Genomic DNA, 20,495 nt, shown 5'->3' with positions numbered 1-20,495 from the left:
CGTCACGTGACCCAAGATGAAATCAGTGCACGTGCAGCCTGGCGTTTAATTGTCAGATTTCTCCTCAGTATAAGTGAGATAACTCGCTCGGAATAATTCCCTTAACACTTGAGGAGCTCGTTTCCAACAACAAACGGGGATTTCAGTCTCTTTCTCATAAACCTGTAGGATCCATCAGAAGCTCTGATCACCGAAAATCAATCCAACACCTTCATCATCTTTCTACACAGACACACACGCAAACAAAACATCTATTTGCGCGTGAGGAACGCATAATAACGGGAAATGAAAGACAGAGGGACGCACGAGGGGGCGGGGTCAGCTCACGAGGACGGAGGACACATTATTACCTTCACATTAAAGGTTTTATCTGCACTTTAGTTCGATTAAATACAGGGGAGGTTATCTGCAGGGGAAATGGAAAAATAAACAGACTGATAAAGAAAAATAAAATATAGATTTAAAACCAGATATGAGAGAAATACGTTTTAAAAAGACAAGAAGTCACCATAAACCAGTGACCTCCAAAGTTTCTGCAGTGGATTCCTTTAAAAACATCATCAGAGTAAATTTCATGTTAGTTAAGTTATAAAACAGAAGCCGTTATTTAATAAAACACATTAAAGTCCATCTTTCGCTCTGAATTACATCTGCAAGCTTTAAATAGGTTTGTCCTGACATGGGCCTAACGTCTTGTGTCTGATCCCAATAAGAGAGGCCCAGTGAATCAGGGACATCTGTAAAAGTATGAGTTAAAGTGTAGCAGGTCAAAATCTTTATACTGATATACAGTCATTTTCAATTATTTTGTGCATTTAAATACTGTTTTCAGATCAAAGCTGCACAGCTGTGAATACATTACGGTCTAACACTACCCTCTTGTGGTCAGAAACTGATACTTCTAAGTGAAAGACCTGCTTTATACTTGAGAAGCTTTGAGAGGACTTTAAAGTTGTGGAAACTTAATATCTAAGTGTACAGTGTGATAATCTATTGGTCAGTACAGCAGTAATGACATATGGTATGATAGACAGAAACAGGCATCTCACAGAGGCAGGAAGCATATCCTGTCAGGTGAGTGGCCTGTTGTTATGACTTGATAAAAGTAGTGGGAAAATAACTTAAGCAACAGACTATACAGATGATAGATTGAGTGACTAGCATCCATTCTTAGACTTTAACACCTTCACATGTAGGTGTCATAGTTACGAATAAATCCACCCAGCAGATTTAACAACAGATACATGAGACACTGACGTTAGCGTGAGTCACTTTAACAACCTGCTCTGCTAATGAACCCACTGTTGTTTTATAACAGATATACACACAAAGAGGAGGTTCAATCCTGTGAACTTAATGTAACACATGTAAACACCTCAGTGGGAACTTTAACGTGCCACTCACACTGACTTCTATCAGCCCTGTGGTTTGCTGATGTCAGAGCAAAGCTGTGAAACAGACTGTGAGGAAACCAACTGACGTCCTATAAAGTGCTTTTACATCTTTGTCCCTGATGGATCTGAGGCAGTTTGATGGTCGTGGAAAATTAGGCAGGAGTTTTAAAGGAGCTGTGGTGAAACCAGCAGAGCATCCTGGGAAGTTGTTTGAAACGAGCTGCTGTTAAAGGGCATGTTGTTAATGTTGACATCCACGCAGGTGGTCTGTGTCGCCCTTTAAACCAGTGGCGCCTTATTTAATCAGCTTTTAAGGAACAAAAAGTGTTTTTTTTAAGTTTGGTTGTACCAGGTACAGGTCAATGGTAAGTGTATTACCCACAGGTTATCTCAGTTAGCTTTACCCCTTTGTTGAAAAAGTGGCCGGAGGCTCGGCTATCACCTTCTGCAGAGGGAAGTGAGCTGAGATGATAAGCTCTACACACACACACACACACACCTGTATCTAAACTAAAATGTTCAGTTATATCCACAGTTTCTCAAACTGAGATTCAGAAATATGAAAAATCTCATTAGTGGCTCATACGCCATAAACCCCAACAGCTGATCAGGCAAAGGAACATGTATGTGAGATGACCGAGATCACCTGTGGATAAATCATTTCATGTTGTCAAGAACCTCATACAACCTCACTTAAAATAAATAGAAGCAATAATAATATTAAAGAAAAAAGAAACTATCCTCTCAACAATAATGGTCCATACCTGTGCAAACTTTTTCAAGAACAGCAGACTCTCCTGGGCATCAGACCATAGTCTTCTGTATTTTATGGGTCATGTGTATGAAGCGGATTGGTTCACAGGCATCTGGTCCAAATCCAGGAACATCCTCACCATGTGATCCTGGATGTTAGCAGCTGAATGGCACCTGATGACTTTTTCCACTGAGCTCTCTCTGATATTCATCTTCCATGGATCCAGAATTACCCCTGTACAGGAGTTACTGGTCCAGCTCTCTGATCCTCAGTCCTCACTGGGGTTAAACAGATAACGGGAAATCACTCTTACATTCAGATACATCTATTGGGAATTTTTTTCTGTTTTATCAAACAAAAGCCCTGAGATATTTTACACATCAAGTCCTCCACGTGAGCATGATGTGATGAAGCAACATCAAATGTGCAGAGTTTTTCCATGGCTGCTCTCTGTGGTGGTTAAGTGTGAGACCCTGAACTCAAGGCTGTGGCTGCAGTGACAGAAGGAGCCACATGTTTGAGTAAACTAACATGGAGATGAAAGTTCTCTGTGAACCTTTATCATGTGTGAAAAACCAGTGCCGTGTGTGAGACACTTGAAGCATCTGAAACCAAAGCTCTGACACTTTAAAGCTGTCATTTTTACAACACCACAGGAGTGTTAGATCAAGCTTGTTAAAGTACTTTGTTCTCTGTAGAACCTTTCCACTCATTTAATTTGTGCTTTAAGGAGGCATTGGTGGTCTTAAAGTCAGAAGTCTGACACCAGAAAAGGGTCCTCCACTTAGATTGATAGCTCAATAAACAACTTGTAAACAGAAACATGATGAATAAAATGTCCTTTATCTACCAAATCTCTACAGGCTTCATTCTCCCTCTCTTTTTACATGTGAAACAGAGTAGTATAGAGGTAAAGTGTACAGACAATTCCACTGCTATTTCTCTGTTTATACTGTTTTCTTGTGTTTGTATGATGGGGGTGAAAGCTGGCTCAAAGGGGTGGTTCTGAGTTTCTGGAGCTTCCTGTGGAGCCTTCTAAGTGTGGTGGAGCCTAATTTGACTTGATAACCCTGGTTATGTACTGTCAATACAAATCTTTCTTTTTTGGGGTGTTTGGCGACATTAGGGGCCTGTGTTGGGTTCATTAACAGTCAGGGGTAATACTGGAATAAAGACATGATAGGATGGGTTTCTAAACTTCCTTTCAAAGGCACTGTGAGGACTATCTGTCAGCATTGACTGAAGTGATACAGTTTCCCATGAGCACCATTGTCCACTGTCGTGAGGATGTAACTCTTCCTGAGGTGTGCTTTTGTTTCCAAATGGAGAGCTTCTTTTTCAAAATCCTTGTTTTAGACACTTTTTGATAAGTGATGTGTTAATTTGCAGTAACCTAGCTCCATAGTTTGAAATGTGAAAATATATGAAAGTGAGAATATTTCAAGATCACTGACAAAACCCTCTGAGTGCCTTTAATGAGAGCTAAAGTAGTCTGTGTTTGTCCAACATGCACCAAACACTCTGATCAGTTGTTTATAGCCATAATATTTCATCTATCTAAAATTAACCTCATTGATCACTCTAATGAATGTAAAGTGTCATTTTTGATGTTTTTGTGGGGCTTTCAAGTGCTTTTCAATGTCATTATGTCACTTCCCCTCTGCTGATTCAAAAGCACTTCCTGTTAATTTGAGATTTTAGCAGATTGATGCTGAGCAGCCTCTCACAGTCCAACTCAGCGGGATGTTGCTAGGCGCCGCCCTGTTGGCTATGGCTGCCTTTTGCAGCAGCTCTCTCTTCTTTGTCTGTTTCTGGTAATTTTTTCGTCTCTATTTCATAATCTTTGTATTTGGAGTGGATCATTACTCTGTATGGTTCATTTGTTGGTCATGGACACCAAACTTTTTGTGGCCTCAGTGATATTTTTACTACTTTTTCTCCTGTGTTTGTCTGGAGATCCTACATGTAACCATGGCTGCATTGTTTGCATGTATAATCACCTGTTAGTGTAGCATGTCAATGCTAACAGGTGCAAGGCCTGATGTTTCCCCACAAGGTGAGGAGAAGGAGGTGAGGACGAGATGTTGGTTCTCGGGTGTGAGCTAAGAAGTGACGACATCGACCTGCCCTTCCATCCATCGTTATTGGCAATGTAAAATCTATCTCCAATAAGATGGACGAGCTAGCCGTGCTAACCCAGCAACAGAGGGAATACCAGAGGGCAGAGTAGCGTCATGCTATTCACAGACATGGATAACAGAGCTAACATCAGACACCAACGCCACATTAAGAGAGCTTCACCTGCTGTGAGCAGACAGGATCCAGGAGACAGAGATGGAGCATGACTGAAGAAGCTCAGTCCTGGACCCTGTGGAGGTGGAGGCTGGCTGAACTGGAGAATGATGGACAAGCTGTCATCATCTATTTTCCTATGGACCTTTTTGCACTTTCTATACACTTTCTTACTTTTGTTTTCTTGATTGCTGCTGTGACTTCAATTTTGTTGTGCTTGTCACAGTGACAATGAAGTTCTATTCTATTCTATGTCAGGGTAAAGCTTGTGTCTGCAGTCATAATAAGTAAAGCATGCGTTGTTTTTAACGGTGATGTCATCATTTAAACAAACGTTTAATCTTGGAGTCAAAGTCAGTCCATCATCCTTTAATAAAACATCCTTTGAATACAAATTCTACTGGAGTGGTTCGTGTTCGTTCTTTACAGAAAAAAATTTTATTTTTGAGACAAACAGTTGTCCTTTGAACCCGGGACATCATGTGACCTGCATGCAAACTATCAGACACTTCAAAATAAGACAGTTACTGTAGTTATCGATTGCAGACACTAGATTAGATATTAAAACACCAGAGCTGAGAAATGATACGATGTGAAGCTGATCACAGAGCCTCACATGGAGATGAGCCGGTAAAGGACAAATTCACAGGCTGTACACTCGTCTGAAAACAACAGGCTCACAATACTGACATGACTAATAAATTAGACAACGTAAAATAAAAACGTTAAACCCATGCAGTATGATGTGATTAAACACCGGCACTGATCTCTGAAAAATCAAATGAGACAAACTTTTTGAACATCTGGCTCTGGTAACAAATGCAGTGATAAAATAAAATCATGTTATTTTCTTAAAACCATAACACATTTTTATTCTAAGACAAATAAAAAACTGATGGAGTGACTAAACGAAGGCTTTTGTGATCCTGAAGTGTTTGACTAACAGGTGTTCAAACAGTTACTGAAAATAAAAGAGAAAACAGCTGAAAATATGTGCCCTTAAAAAGAAATTCTGCTGCAGAGGAACAGCAGAGCTCTGAGTGTGATACTAAACGATAAAATCTGATGATATAAACTAAAATGATGCAAAAAAGAAACCATGGAGGCAGAATATGGAATATTAGGGTCATGTTAAAGAGAAATGACGGTGTTATTTATGAGGAAAAGTCGTTATTTTAGTCTGTAGTTAGCTTATATGTTATCTGTAGAGGAGTATCAGAAGAGCAGCCTGCACTAAATGATACTTGCGAATCATAATGAGACATTAAACTTCAGCAAAGTTTCACAAAAACTTAAAATCTGAAAAGATGTTTCAGAAAACAGTTAGAAAAGGACTGTTGTTTTTTTAACGACTCATTTCTAAATGCCAGATTTACTCTTTGATAACTTTACTCCCATGATACTGTCTGAATCTCAGATCTGTCCCTAATACACAGTCATAGTTTAAACTGTACAACCAGCAAATTAATTCAGTGACTAGTTAAAAAAACAACAGAACAAAGCATGTTTAGAACATCTGGCAGCATGTGAAAATGTCTGGTAAACTGCTAAACGGTTATTTGCAGTTATTCTGCATTAGTAAAAAAAAAAACATCAGGCTAAATAAACTTTCACAGTAAACTTGACATTTGGATATATCCATCTCAGAGACACATTTAAAGGTTTGTTTTGACTCAATACTTCAGTACATGTCTGTCTCTGTGTAACTTAATGTCAAACTCCTAACCTGGTTTCACATCAGCTCTTTCAAACTATCCAAGAGGTATAGTTTGACTCTGCTTCAGTTTGAGACACTTTGCTGCTCTTTACAGGGAATAAAAAAGTAGTTTAAAAGTTTTGATAATATAGAGAAATGTGATTGGCTGTTTTTTTTCTTTTTGAAATGTAAAACTGTAAACTTGATGAATGATCTCTCTCTCCTCCCGTAGTGTTTTATGGCAAACCAGCTTATAGTTGCATTACATTAGCTCCACCAACTGGACAGAAGGAGAAAAACAAAAGTGGATTTAGATCAGGCACTAAAATTTGGGCCCAAATCAAAAGAAAACTGTGATGAGGCAACTTATTTTCAGAGTATGGGCCCTGTTGGCATACATCTACTTTTCAGCTAGTTATTATCTAATTTGATGTGTGTATCTCAGAGGTTGTTTTTGGAATAATTAAAAATGGAAACACAATGATAGCTGCGGTTGTTAAGCTGCTTTCTGAACAGACAACATTATCCGAGTCCAATAAATTTAAAGCTCATGTAAAGAATTTTCCGTTTGGATTCTGGCGCCCCCGGTGGACAGAACAGTGTGTCTGTTCTCTTTGCTGAATTTTTTCTGATGTTATCAGTTACTGTAAATCTCACATTGAGCCTGCAGCACAGGTTTCAGACACTGAAATAACTTGATAGAAAAAAAAAAGTCTTAATCCTGAAAGTTTGTTTACTTTTGTAGCAGATGTTTCAACATCAGTAAAAGTTTCAGTCTGTTTCATAGCCACCTTTAAAGTCCACACAGGAGCTTTAAGTAATGTCCAGCTTTTGCAACCAGATCCCGATACCCTTTATGAACACATGGTAGAATGTATTTAGCTTAAATAGGCTGTTCCAAGTTAAAAATGTATATATTGGCTATTCAAATGTATCAAGATAATTATTTAGGTACTGGTACTAAAATGTAGGTTTTCTCCATCATCACCAATAAGAAAAAGTGACACCAAGCCCCAAAAAGTAACAAACATGCCCATAAACACTGAGAATATCAGGTTAGTGGTTTGTTTAGTGCAGCAGAGTAACCTAAAATCTGGTTCAACAACTTAAAAACAGTAACAGTGGTTCATAATGTGAGTAAAGCTGCAGCTCATGTCCACAGACAGCACAAAGAGTGGTTAACAAACACTGAAATCCCAAACAAAGTGCACACACAGTCACACTAACATTATTTTACAGTAACATCTACAGAACATCAGAGCCTCTCCCGTCCAGAGGAGCTGAAACTCAAATCCACGTGAGGAAGCCTCAGTTTTTAATTTCTGGCAATGATCCGCCCGACAGCTGCAATGAAGGAGGATATGACGGCGTCTCTCAGCCTCATAAAGCTGCAGTGAGTGAAGGCCTGAAAGCAATCCTTTGTCAGAAGAAAAAATCTTCATAATCCTTTTCTCCTCTTTGTAACAAATCCTCCTGATGGGCTGCGGTTGTTCAAATCACACGAAACATCACGTCACGATTCTATTGAGAAAAAAAAATCCAAAAATACAAGACACAGATCTTCTGTTTCCCGTTTAATCCATCTCTGTTTCAAATCCGTTGTTGTGTGAAATGTTTCATTTCAAATCCTTGGTTTTTATTCTCAGAACAGGTGTTGGTTGTGTGGACTTCCTCAGTAGCTGTGTACAGGTGTCTGCTGCAGGTCGGTACAGGAGGATGATGATGTAATGAGGAGGTTAGGGAGGTCCTCAGGCCTCAGAGCTCAGGGAGGTCCGTGTTGGACTGGGAGGAAGTCGAGCGGCTGCACTGTGTTCTGTGCGGAAACTGTAGTCATACTGACACACACAGAGTCAAACGTTACACAGATGTTATTTGGTCTGAGGAAAAAGATCCCAACCTGACCTGAATCTGTTCAACATCTACAGGACATCTGTGACAAACGCTGAGTCTGAAGATCTGTGGTTCCACACCCCAATAGGGGTGGGTACCTTTCACATTTGAAACTGATGCCCAGTACCTGGCATTGAGTATCAGTACTCAACGGTACCAATTCTAGGTACTTTTGTGTTTTAATGTTGTAATAATTATTAATTTGTTTATGACAAAATCTCTAAGTTTTTCAATTTAACATATTCATTTCTCAATATATAAACCTGAAATGCTAAGTTCATGTCCAGCATGGAAAATTGCCTACTCCCCCTCTCCCTCACAGTCACAAGGATGCGTTTGGGTACCTAAACATGGTACCATTTGATTTTACAGGAATCGGTACTTGGTACGACAGGTGGAAGCTAAAAAGTACCAAACTTGGTACCCATCCTTACACCCCAGCAACTGAAAAACACAATTCAATAAAAACACAGTATCTGTTCAAATCCAGCTCTAGAGATGACAGAGCAGCTACTGAGGGATGTTGGTTTAAAACAGTGTATGCTTGTTTTGTTTTTATCCGCTGAGTGTTCTGAGCAAAAAGACATTTCTCTGAAACAAACCTGCTGACACAACGGGATGTTAAGATATAACAGCTAAGGGCTGGGACCCTTCCATTTGGAACCAGTTCAGCTATCAAGCTGAGATGAACACTGACCTCCTGTGGACACAGTGTGGAACTGCATGAACATTTTTTTTTTTGCTGTGACTATAAATGGCAGTGGACTCAAGTTTTTCCTCACCAGCTCATCTGTTGTTGGAAATGATTTCATCTTTATCTCTTAGTTATTTTGCAAACAGGAACAGTTAAAAGACTGTTCCAGTTTATTTCAACATCTCCCCCCTGCATCTACCATTCATCCGGGGATTATCATCATTCCTTCAGGGCAGTGTGTGTTTCAGATTGACATTAAAAACAAGGTTTTCAAAGTCACTTTGAACTTTCAGGTACTTAAACAAAACATTTCCAGATTCTCCAGATCACTTGAGATCATTTTTAATACCTAAATGTTGTCATGAGAACCACAGCCTGGCATGTTGTTGAGCATGAACAGAGATCAGCTCAAATGTAAAATCAAAAGACGCGTGCCCTCACTGTAAGCAGGTGCACCATCATGACACCCCAGGATGTCAAAATGCCCCCCTCTTTGTCATATTGGTTCCAGAGGATCCAACTTTGAATTATCTCACTGTGGAAACAGTATGTATGAGTAAATAAATAAAAAAATGAAAGGTTTGTTTGAACTCAGGGAGTACATTTCAATTTAGGCATGTTCATAAACTTGTAAGCACATTAAAGCGTTTCCCAAATTTTCCAGACTTTCTTGGAACTGTGACTAAGTGTTAGATTACCTGATTACAACAGATTAGCTGGTTACACTGGATTACATCAGTACACTCACCTCTTTCTCAATCTCAGCCAGAGACTTGATGGTGATCCCCATCAGATCAATCTGCTGTAACTGAACAGGGAGAGAAGAGAGGACAACAAATCAAGACTTTCCAGGACAGCTCAATTTTACCTTTCACCAATCATTATCTGGAACTAAAAAAAAAACATTCCCTTTTAAGGTAAATATTTGTCTCACATACATCAGATGAGGCACAGGCGAACTTCTCAGAGATCATAAAGGGAACTCCATCCATCGCTGAAAGAGACACGTCAAAGATCACTGACAGGAGCAGCAATAATAAACACTATCATAAGAGAAACTAATCTGCTTCTGTAGAGAGGCTGGGGGGTGGTGGTGGTGGGATGGGTGTTACAGTCGATTCACACAATAAAATATTTTTGAAAAACAGTTTTTTCGGGGTTGTACACAAAACTTTGCAACATGAAACATGAGCTCCGATGTGTTACCTGAGATGGCGTACAGGTTGGAGTTCTGGTGCTCGTAGTCTGGTCTGGTGGTGTTTTTCCCTCTGAAGCTGGCAGGGAGCGTCATGGAGATGTGCCTTCACATAGAATAAAGCACACACAGCCTCTGATAAGACTGATGAAACTAAAAGCTAACTTTACACAGTATGTCCCTCACTGCACACACACAGCCTGTCCACAGCACTTTAAGCGTCTTCTGGAAACCTCGATAATAACATTTGAGTTGTTTTCCTCTAAAGACTTAGTGAGTAGTACTTCTGTATGTGATTACTGAAATATTCTAAGATGACAAATGTGCCCACCAAAGCAGGGATTTTAATGGATAAGGAGCACCTAAAGAGGGACATGATGAAGCCATGAAGTATGACTTAGACTTGATAATAAAAATAAGAAAATATAGGGCATCCTGTTTAGGGGAAAAAGCAAAAACTGAGTTTAAAAAGGTGGGATTTAATCATATATATGGAAAAAAGTTGGTCCAGTTGGTGTCATTATTTTCACTTCAATAAAAAATTTATGTTGCCGTCACCTCATTAAATCATGAGATGGGGTGCTTTATTCTACAACATTTAAATGAAAAGCAGGATATTGTCACCTTAAAAACGAATCTTTCGTGTGATCTGACACTTTAAAAAGGTTTTTTTCCCCACTGTCAGACAGTTTCCTTTGTTTCCTCCTTCCTTGTGATCTAAACATAGATCTGTTTCCTCCCTCAAAGGGAAGGATTCAAGGACACTGAACATCCCTTTCCTCACTTCAGCACTGAGCTCAGAGTGTCAGGAAACATGTGACAAACGTGTACAAATACATGATCAGAGTAGACATACTTTGGCATGGGAGCAGCAGGGACTGAGTTGGAGCTGGAGGAGGAGTTCATGTTCTGGATGCTATTGGAGGTCGGTGTGTGTGATGAGTCCTGGGCCCGAGGAACATTTCCCATCCGGTACCAGATCCCCATGTTGTTCAGCTCCCTGTGAACAATGAAGAAGCATTAATGAGGAGAAATCAAAAGTTACAAGCAGAGGCTAAATGCCATCTTTTCCTATTTTAGGAAGATCCAAATCTGCTTTCTCTGGTGCCTGTAGCAAAAACAGACTCACCCAATGAAGGTGTACTGAGGGGGGGCCTGTTTGGAGCGTCCCAGGATGCGGATGTCACAGATGGCCGCTTCTGTGGAGTCTCGAGGAATAAACTTGATGCAGAGTCGTCTCTTCCTGAAGGCCTGCTCCTCTGTTGGACACAAAACAAACCCAGTGTTACAGAACTGCAAGATTTCTCCTCATTTAACTCAAGGAAGGTTCTCAAAAGATGAATAGCAGGTCATATTTTTTGAGCCAGAGGGGATTTATTTTCAATCACTTGGAACCACACATTGAAGTTCCTCTATTTTTGGTAACTCACGTGTGTCGACAGTCTCTTGGATGGGGATGAATCCGACAGGCAGAGTATCTTTTATGTCGATCAGCTTCATGTCCACAAGAACGTTTCCTAAATGGCTCTGTGAAGGGATGAAAACATGACAAGTTAATGCTCAATCTGTGAGCTTAGAGTGTAACGTGGACACTGTGGGTTTGGTTTCTTACGTTTTCTTTCGAGAAGACTCTGGTGAAGCACAGGTAGCGGGTCACCTTGGATTTGAAGAGGCCGTCTTTCCAAAGATCAGCATCAAGGCCGTCTGTTGTTGTTGAAACCTAGAGGAAGACCAAGAGTCACGCTGAGACAATATCCAAGTGTCAGGGTGACTGACCGCTTTCTAAACCTTCATATTTGTTGAAAAAGCAGCATAATCTGCTTATTTTTAACAGATTTAAGACCAGATTTCTGTACAAGATGGGTGTGATTTTCAAAGTTGAGTTTATTCATACGCTATAAAATGTTCAGGAGACAAGTATCTTCCTGAGCTGATGTGCTTTCAGTGACTTACCACATCATATCCCGTGGGGGCCCTGTTCCTAGAGGCCACGACTCCTACTCCAGTGATGGGGTCCATGGGCATCTCTGGCAAAGCTTCAGAAAGGTCCCGAACCTCCGGCATCTTTGTGCAGATCTGAAACACCACACATCAGGACTGATTTCACTTATGGAGAGAGAGGATTGTCTAACATGCTGTGCTGGCTATCAATCACTCAGGACATTTAGTAAATAATAAACTAAACTCACTCTACAACCAATCTGACCTTTCCCACAGTGTTGTTCCCCGTGTGAACGCTCAACCCTCAACTGTGAGCATTCCCACTGCATGACATCACAATGAAAACACAGCACTCCCCATGAACCCACACACCTACACAAGCTGAGGTACTGTGTCATAGTTTCAGTTTATGAACAAGAAGATTAGCCAACTTACAGATCATAAACTGGGAATATTTGAGTTTTTAGAGGGTGAAGTTGTTTTTCAGTGTTACATTGTGTGCAGGACTTTACAATTTCTGACTGAAAACTGTACAATCTAGCCAAGTGTTTTCCTGCAGCTCAGCAGCATATTAAAAAGCAGTAAGAAGTGTGGGATTTACACAGAGACCCTCTTCAAGCTGTCTGTAGAAAGAGGCCTCCTGCACAGCGTCTCCATGACCACCACAATCCTCTGTTCAGAGCCGGCACACAAAGACACAGAGGATAAAGGCCTGACTGACTCCATATTGACGTGTGTGTATGTGTGTGGTGTATGTGTGTGTCTGAAGTTTGAAAGGAAAACTGACCATGCAGATCACTGATCTGAGACACGACACTGCTGGTATCAAGTACTAACAGCACAACTTGAATGCATTTTAGTAGAGCATTCAAAATAATGATCAAAAACATTGAAAATATTAAAAAAGTTTAAATATATCTTTATTTAATTTAAGCCGACAAAGTTATAGAAGCCTGAAGTTACCACAACACAAGTCTCAGTCTCATCTTCATAAATGGATACTGGTTTCCAATCAGATCAGTACAGAATGATAACAAATCCAAATGTATTACTGTATGCAGACTTCAAGATGTGATCAGTGCAAATCTACCTTGGATTGATTAGCCTTAAAATTGGTATACTAAACAAGTTTTTTCCCTAGTTAATATCGGGGTTTGCCAAATCTGTGATCTTTTCTTACCTTCTCTTGATCCTACAGCCCTGAAATGTAGGGCTGCAACCATTAGTCGACATACTCAACTATGTCGACGATAAAAATTAATCAACACAAATTTTAATAGCTGTATTGTTGTTTTTATTGTGGTTGTCACATGGTGAAATCAAATACCAGGGGGTAATACTCATTTGTAACTTCATTTCACAGCATGAGGTGCTGTGTTATTGGATACTTTTATGGGAAAAGATCACTAAGTTTAAGTGAGGAATATTGATGAGGAAAAATCTCCACTCCCAGAGAGCGCTGTGCACTGACGGAGGCTCTGCACCTCCGGTTTGGACAGACTGACAGCTCCCGGAGTTTAGCGTCTGATAACGTGATTAAGAGAGTCTCCTTCACTCTCTGTTACAGAGAGTTTTTCAGGATCTGAGTCACAAACTAGAGTCAAAACTCCCCTAACTTTTGAAAAGAGATGACATTTATCTGATGGAGCTCTCACTCTCAAGCTCACACTGCACCGGTAACACTCAGCGGGGAGGAGGAGGGGCGGAATGTGCATGAGTGAAGTAGCGCATGTAGAGAAACGAAACTAAACGCGTTGTCATGGAGAGCTGGGAGAGAGTCAGGCGGGATCATACAGAGAGCAAAGCAAGCCCCAATAAGCAAATAAACATTAGAAAACAAGCCCAAAGTCACTAATAAGCGGTCTGTCCAACACTGCGTACAAAAACTTCATTTCCCTGTTACCTGCTTCATTCATTTTGAGATTTTTTTTTTCTATAGTACTTATATTTTTTTATGTCATCATGAATGAAATAAAGACAAACAAACAAACAAACATGACACAGGGCTGACCAATCAGAGATGAGAACCTAACTCTGGGTAAATGCAGTGAAAATGCAACACACAGGTTGAATTATAAAGGTCTGCACATTTTAAAGGTCAAATTAGGTTAAAACACAAAATAACCTAGATTAAACGACTAATCGAAAAAATAATCGATAGATTAGTCGACTTTAAAAATAATTGTTAGTTGCAGCCCTATTGGACTGTAAGAGTAAACAAACTGGCCTTTTTATTTTTTATAATTTTATTCTATATTTTGCATTTTGCTGTGCAAAACAGTGTTGTTTAATAAACTCTGTTATGAGAGAGATCGTTTTGGCATTTACTTGGGATTTATTATGGCTTTTAAATAATTGAACAACAGGAAAAATAATCGTTAGACTAATCGTCCAATTAATTGTTAGATTACTCGACTAATCGATAAAATAATCGCCCAATTAATCGTTTTAAAAATAATTGTTTACCCCAAGCCCTACTGAAATGCATCATCAACAGAAAAATCAAGCCAATGTACAAGTTGGATCAAATCAATAGCTCTGTAATAAATGTAAAAAAAAAAAAAAACTAGATGAACTGCTTATAAGCTCTTTGATCAGACTTTTGTGTTACGGTCAACAGCAATGAAGAAGCTCTGTTGGTGCGTTTTGTTTTGTGAGGTCTTAGCACGAGTTATCTAAAAAAAAAAAGAAACTGTCTTTAGAAATGTTCATAAGCAACCACATCTCACATCTTTCGTCATTGTAATAAACCAAAAAAGATCAGACTAGGCTAACAATAGCTCTGTTAGCTGAGAAGAATAAGTCAGAGCCTGCCTTGTAACTCTGATAACTATCTTTAAAAGAGCCAGCCACAACTTTTGTGTTTTGATAGAAAGCAACATTAAGATTAGCATCAGGTTTGAGAAATACCCTTAATGTTTCCAGACACGGTTTCAAACCCTGCCAACTCTATAAAGGGAGAAGACTTCTTCCCTGTCTGAGAGGAAGAGCTGTGTTACAAACTTAGTCATGATAGAAACTGCAGAGTCTCATCTGTGAACTGCAAGCTGCACTTTATTTTTAACACAGTAACTTAAACTGTCATCAGCAAATGTCAGATCACTTTCTCATGGATGTAAGTTGCTATCTACAGACTGCTTCAGCTTTTAAGCATATTATTTTTAGGCGTATTATGAATGTCTGAGGGATTAAGAATTAGATCAAACAAGAACACAGCTGGCCCCTCTGCTGGCTACAACACGTCTGTACTGCACTTGTAAACAAGTTACCTGCCTGATAGTGATTACAAACAGACATGTGTTCTGCTGCGTTGTTTATAGCTTCAGATCAGAGAAGTGGCTGATGGGAAACAGTCTCTCTGCTCAGTAACAGCTGCAGATGTTGACAAAGGCTCTTTGTAATCAGTCTCAACATTTCTGTTGTGTAGATGTCATTTAAAAGGTTTCACTCAAACATGACATTAATATTACAGATTTAGAGAAAAGAAAGACACCACCACATAATTAGAGAAACTACTGTGGAAATTATATTTTTCTATATATTTCAGTGTTAAATATTACAGATCAAACCAATACGGACTTGGCATCTCGGAAATAAGCTGCTAATTAATTGGTTCATTAAATTATCTCAGTTATAGACCTCACACAGTGTAGGAGAAAGGGATAGTGACCAGAGTATGGGCTGAATAAACCTTTCTGTTGGTTCCTTGTGATAAAGCAATTGTTCCTAATATAAAAGTTTAACTGAATATTGTAGTTTAGTATGTTTAATCTGTCTTTATTTTAAGTTAAAGCCATTTCATTACATTTCAAGACACTTTCACTTGATCTACTTGCTCGTGTAAAGCTTGTTTGCAGAGATCACCTCCAAAGCAAATGTTGACTTCCTTGTGTCAACATCATTTGCATGAATCTGTGCTGCCTTTAGAAAATCTTATATGTTTAATTATCTACATCAAATGCCGAATTTACTACAACACACTGACAAGTTAAAACAAAGTGTCACGTCATTGTGACAAAAGTCAAAAACTCAATAGAAAGCGGAACCATCAATACATGAGACAAAAACACATTGGATTTTGCATGTTCTCAGAACACCACGCAGGGAGTGCACTGGATACACTAGATAGACCAGCCTGCTAGTCAACTACCTGACGAAGTGCCAACATTCTTTCACGTTTCGTTGCCAACGCTATCCTGCTTGGATGTGTTGTGCACGTTTACGTTACCCGATGAAGATGGTTAATATGTATCCAATAGCAAACTGTAACCGACACACGTCGGCTAAAGAGACACGGCTAACAGTCTAACAAGCTAGCCCGCAATCTAAACGTAACCAAACACCAACTGCGACAAACGGTCAAGGAAATCAAAGACTCTAAATGTTTTTTTCCGCTTTAAACCTGGACAAACGTTTCACCCGGATTATAAAAGACCTTACCATACATGCAGTTCTCCACAGTTTGAGCCAAACTCATCTTTTACACACCACAGTGTCGCTTGAGGACACCCAATCTGCAGTAGCTGCTAATGCTAGCTAACTAGCTTAGCCGACTAGTCCACTTACCAGTGAGGTAAATAGTTTGATCGAGCCAGGCGTCGCGTGCTTTCTTCACTTATTCCCTCATGCACCTTCTCATAGTCCTGTGGAGACTCGCATACTTTGTGAAATTTCGACAACCGACGAAGTAATTCGATATGTAATCTGCTTTGTTTGTGTTTTCATGGTGGTACACCCATCTAGCGGTCTGGGCAGCAGGGGGGGATCTGAAGAGGAGGAGGTATGAGGAGGGGGAGTGAACAGCGCTGCTGCCATCTGGAGGAGCCTGCCCCCTAGAGCATATGCCGCCAATGTATCACTGATTGATGATAGTCACTGAAATCATATTAGGACTGCATGTCAAGCAGTCTATCAGGAGCCCAAACCCCTAAGAGCAGGTTTATAGGCCTGTACACTCTTTTCTTCACTGTGGTGGCCCAACTTTGGCTTTGACCCATGCAGCAGGACTTTATGACTTACACTGCAGGTGGTCATTCGGAGGAACTCTCTCACATTCTCAGCTTCACTTGGGAGGGCTGTTGATCTGGTCTTCGATTTAAACTGTCTGTGGAGACAATAGTAAAGTCCTCTTTGCTCAACAGGGTTAGGACTAGACAAAAATACTTGAGTAATATCCAACTACTTTCACACTGTCATGTTTGCTCAAACACACATCTCTGGAACATTTTGGCATGGAAATATTGACATTAAGATATATTTTTAAGTCAGACCGTCTGCAATCCTTGATGGATTATTCCTTTCTGATGTACTTGAGTCATAAAACCAGCGAATAAATAACTTTCTACAATGTGCAAACAAAATGTGTGACATTTACACCCAAAGATCTGCTGACATTCATGCTGCTCATTGTTGTGACACAGACAAATTACTTGTAAATGATTGGTGTGTAGGCCCCAGCCAGTCATGATTGTGAATTTTAGGGCAACCAATCATATTTCGAATGGAGTCAAGCCTCTATTTTTATCAATACCTGAAAGAATCTTGAGAAAATTAACAGACACATGCACGTACAGCATACTGTGCTTGAAGTTGACTCTTCTAATACAGTACACTAAGTCAGTTACTGTCTCAGCCACTAGATGGTGGAGATGTTTTGTTTGCAGTTCATGAGATGCCTCCTCACTAATGTAAACTGGTATGTTTAAAAGTTGTGTTGAAAATAATCCATCTAGAGGAAGGACTGGAGTGTTATGGCTTTAAACAAACATAAACAAAAACACCTTTTCTACAAGCACATGCAGTGCTGTGCCAAATTCAAAGTGCTGAAGGCAGTTTGCTGTAAACCATGTAAACTAGCAGCTGCACAGATGAAACAAAATCATGTTTAAAATATACACACGGTGGATCAGCAAACACTGCTTGTGTAATACTAAAATTCACCTCCTATAGTAAGACTGCTTGCTGTATTGTGCTACTTTTCTGAATCTACAGGGGTAAAGTGAAGTGGGTCTTCAGTGAGGGATGTTGAGCTCTCTTGTCTCATCTGACCCCAGCTGAACCTGAAAACCATCTCAGGGGGATGGATCAGCAAGAGATCACCCCAATGCCAATCCATGAGGGGCTGACAGAGGACAGGACAGATCTCTCTCTGTTATTACCATGTGTCAGACAGCATTAGAGGAGCAGGGACACTTTTCCTTTAGCAGGGGAAGGAAAAAGAATTAGCAGGAAGCGTAAAACCTGTAGCCCACTGGATCAGGAAGTTCTCAGGCTCTCTGTAAGATGCCAATATATTGACCATAAGTAAATCTTTTCTCGTTTGGCTGTTGGGACCATGACTGAAGATCTCTATTGTACAAACAATGAAGCTTGCTTTATGACTATTAAAATTAAAATCTTGCAGTGTTCTAAGGGTCTACAGGCTGGTAGTAAGCAGAGCCTGCAGGGGTTATAGCTGAAAAACAAGAGAGCATTAAAGGTAAAGACATACACATGACATGTGGTGACCTTTCAGTAAATGTCAGCTAAAACCTCCCAAGCCCTCAAACTAAGAGAGAGTGCTCTGTTCATGTTTGTGTAATAGTCCAAACTCATCATCAGTGGATGATTTATCAGTCAAACTGTTTAAGGGTTAACACAAAACATAAACCCAAATTTAAATCTTGAATATGGATGATCAGTGTGAGATAGGCAGCATTTTCTATCAGGTCAAAACTGTGTCTCATTCTGCACTACAGCAGGAACAGCTCTGAGCATCATGGGGCAGCTCCAATGTGCTGTGACTGACTGGTTCTCTCCTGAGGACCCCACCACCCCTTTCCATTATTCCCATCCTCACCTCAGGGACATGGACCAGGAACTTATCCAGAGTGAATGATGCTGGGAGCACAACAAGAACACAAAAGAGAGGAGATCTGAAAATGAATTTAGTCAAACATGTCACAGAGGAGCTTTATTTGATCTCATGTATTTTTGAGAGCATATCATGCCCATAAACATCCATGCAATGATAACAGTGCAAGGGTTCCTTGTTTATTTTCTAATCTTGCACAGAATAACACACCCACACAAACTAACATTCAGACAAAAGAATGAGTCATACTGAGTACATAATTTCAGGACTATTGGTGTGCTGGGTTAGGGATCTCTCACAACTCCATCATTCTGTTTCTGAACATCCCCTCCCCTTCCAGCTCCTGTGGTCTCATCTGTTCCCCTCAGAGACTGTAGAGAAGAAGCTGGTGATGATAAAGTTTCTCTCTTTCTGTCTCATCTCATGACCTGAGGCAGAGGAGGTTTTAAGACTGGTCTGCTCTCCTCTTCATCCTCTCTCCATCCAACCACTCACAACGCTGACTCACTGTTGATGTCTCTGACAGACTGTTCCCTGCAAGGCTCTCACAGACGTGAACAGAGGAGGCACTGTGCCAGTTTATAGCAGTGTCTCCATGCAAGACTTCATTGTTCTGATGCTGCAGCAGAGATCTGATCCTACTCAAGCTGTGTTCTGCCCCAGGCCAAGTTTGTGAGATGTACAGTATCTGCTGCCAGAGGTCAACTGAGGAGGAACGAAACAGGGAGCACAGAAGACCTCCTTCATAGATAGATACTTCAAAGTTTCCTTCCTGATGTATGATAACATTAACCTGTTATTCATGTTACAAAGCTCTATCAGCTATCTACTTCAGTCAATACAAAAGAAAAGAAAAGAAAAGAAAAGAAAAGAAAAGAAAAGAAAAGAAAAGAAAACAAAACAAAACAAAACAAAACAAAACAAAACAAAACAAAACAAAACAAAACAAAACAAACATTCACTGTGCTTCATCCAGACCCTGGTCGGTCATGCTTGCAATCTGATGGAGTACACCCCTGGTCCTCAGCTTCCTTTTCCTCTGTCTGATCCGTCCAGGACGTGGGGCAGCAGAATCCCCACACTTAGGCCCCGTTTACACGGAGACTCCCGCAACGATTCTTCCTTTGCGTTTTCAAAAGCCACCCGCGTTTACATGAGGACGGCGTGAAAACGATCCGCGTTCATACGACTCCAGGAGGAGAAGTCTCCTCTTCTGTTTTTTCTTTTTCTGCCGTTTTGTTGTGTGAGACGGTCGGCAATCCAACCATGACGCGCATTACCGCCAACTACTGGCTCAACTGGAAATGTGGCTGAGCGCGGAGCCTTCACCTGAAACTGCGAGTGCGCATGCGGTGACGTCAGCGTTTCACCCTGAGACGCTCCGCTCTGTGTTTACACGAAGCTGGATGGCGGAGCGGATTCAGATCTTTCCACTCTGGGGAGCGTTTTCAAAAGTTTGCGTTTTCACTGAAAACGCAACGTGGTCTCGTCTAAACGGAAGTCCAAAACGCAACGAAATGTTTGCGGAATCGACCGTTTTCGGCGTCGTGTAAACGGGGCCTTAGAGCCCACATCACCTAACCCTGGTCCTCCATGTCCACAACTGCAGAGAAACACTTTTGTTAAACCCAGCAGGAGGGAGCAGCTGGAGTCCAAACAGAGACTGCTTAGAGCAGAGGCTGTGTCCACATGTGTAAAACATTCCCCTAGAGGTGTGCTCTGTTATCAGCCTTCACATTGAGTTGGGCTACTGTCTGCTGTCCACTCTGTGCATAAACACTTAGGA

At 40.5% G+C, this 20,495-nt stretch overlaps 2 protein-coding genes across 3 annotated transcripts in view; both read right to left on the bottom strand.

Moving 5' to 3' along the window:
* LOC141805382 (LIM/homeobox protein LMX-1.2-like) overlaps positions 1–2,422 on the bottom strand; it is a 36,628-nt gene extending 34,206 nt beyond the window's left edge. Inside the window, exon 1 of the mRNA XM_074690417.1 lies at positions 2,159–2,422. The gene's annotated coding sequence lies outside the window, so the exon portion shown is untranslated. The remainder of the gene's footprint in view (positions 1–2,158) is intronic.
* Positions 2,423–4,799: 2,377 nt separating this feature from the next.
* On the bottom strand, positions 4,800–16,631 carry mvb12ba (multivesicular body subunit 12Ba). 2 transcript variants are annotated; one of them, XM_074690716.1, is made up of 10 exons: positions 16,423–16,631; positions 11,869–11,991; positions 11,528–11,635; positions 11,346–11,442; positions 11,045–11,174; positions 10,772–10,915; positions 9,927–10,021; positions 9,659–9,714; positions 9,469–9,528; positions 4,800–7,971 (listed from the first exon to the last, which is right to left on the bottom strand). In XM_074690716.1, exons 2-10 carry the CDS (start codon positions 11,977–11,979, stop codon positions 7,885–7,887), a joined length of 888 nt encoding a protein of 295 aa, XP_074546817.1. In that variant the 5' UTR covers positions 11,980–11,991; positions 16,423–16,631; the 3' UTR covers positions 4,800–7,884. The 2 variants fall into 2 exon arrangements, with proteins under 2 accessions (XP_074546817.1, XP_074546816.1); XM_074690715.1 differs by lacking the exon at positions 16,423–16,631 and adding an exon at positions 16,297–16,416.
* Between the last annotated feature and the right edge of the window lie 3,864 nt (positions 16,632–20,495).

The sequence above is a fragment of the Halichoeres trimaculatus genome, unplaced genomic scaffold (assembly GCF_033239565.1).
Source record: "Halichoeres trimaculatus isolate MK-OKI-2021-1 unplaced genomic scaffold, fHalTri1.1 fHalTri1_scaffold_16, whole genome shotgun sequence".
Classification (NCBI taxonomy): Eukaryota; Metazoa; Chordata; class Actinopteri; order Labriformes; family Labridae; genus Halichoeres; species Halichoeres trimaculatus.
Note: the sequence above shows the minus strand (reverse complement) of the source record. Positions and strands in the feature narration are given on the sequence as shown.

What these genes read in the sequence shown, in the direction of transcription:
- mvb12ba (XM_074690715.1), bottom strand. An exon ending in CCTCAGTACACCTTCATTGG is followed by an intron (nt 10,916 to 11,044) that starts GTGAGTCTGTTT and finishes CATTGTTCACAG; the next exon opens with GGAGCTGAACAACATGGGGA. An exon ending in TGGCTGAGATTGAGAAAGAG is followed by an intron (nt 7,972 to 9,468) that starts GTGAGTGTACTG and finishes TGTGTGTGTCAG; the next exon opens with TATGACTACAGTTTCCGCAC.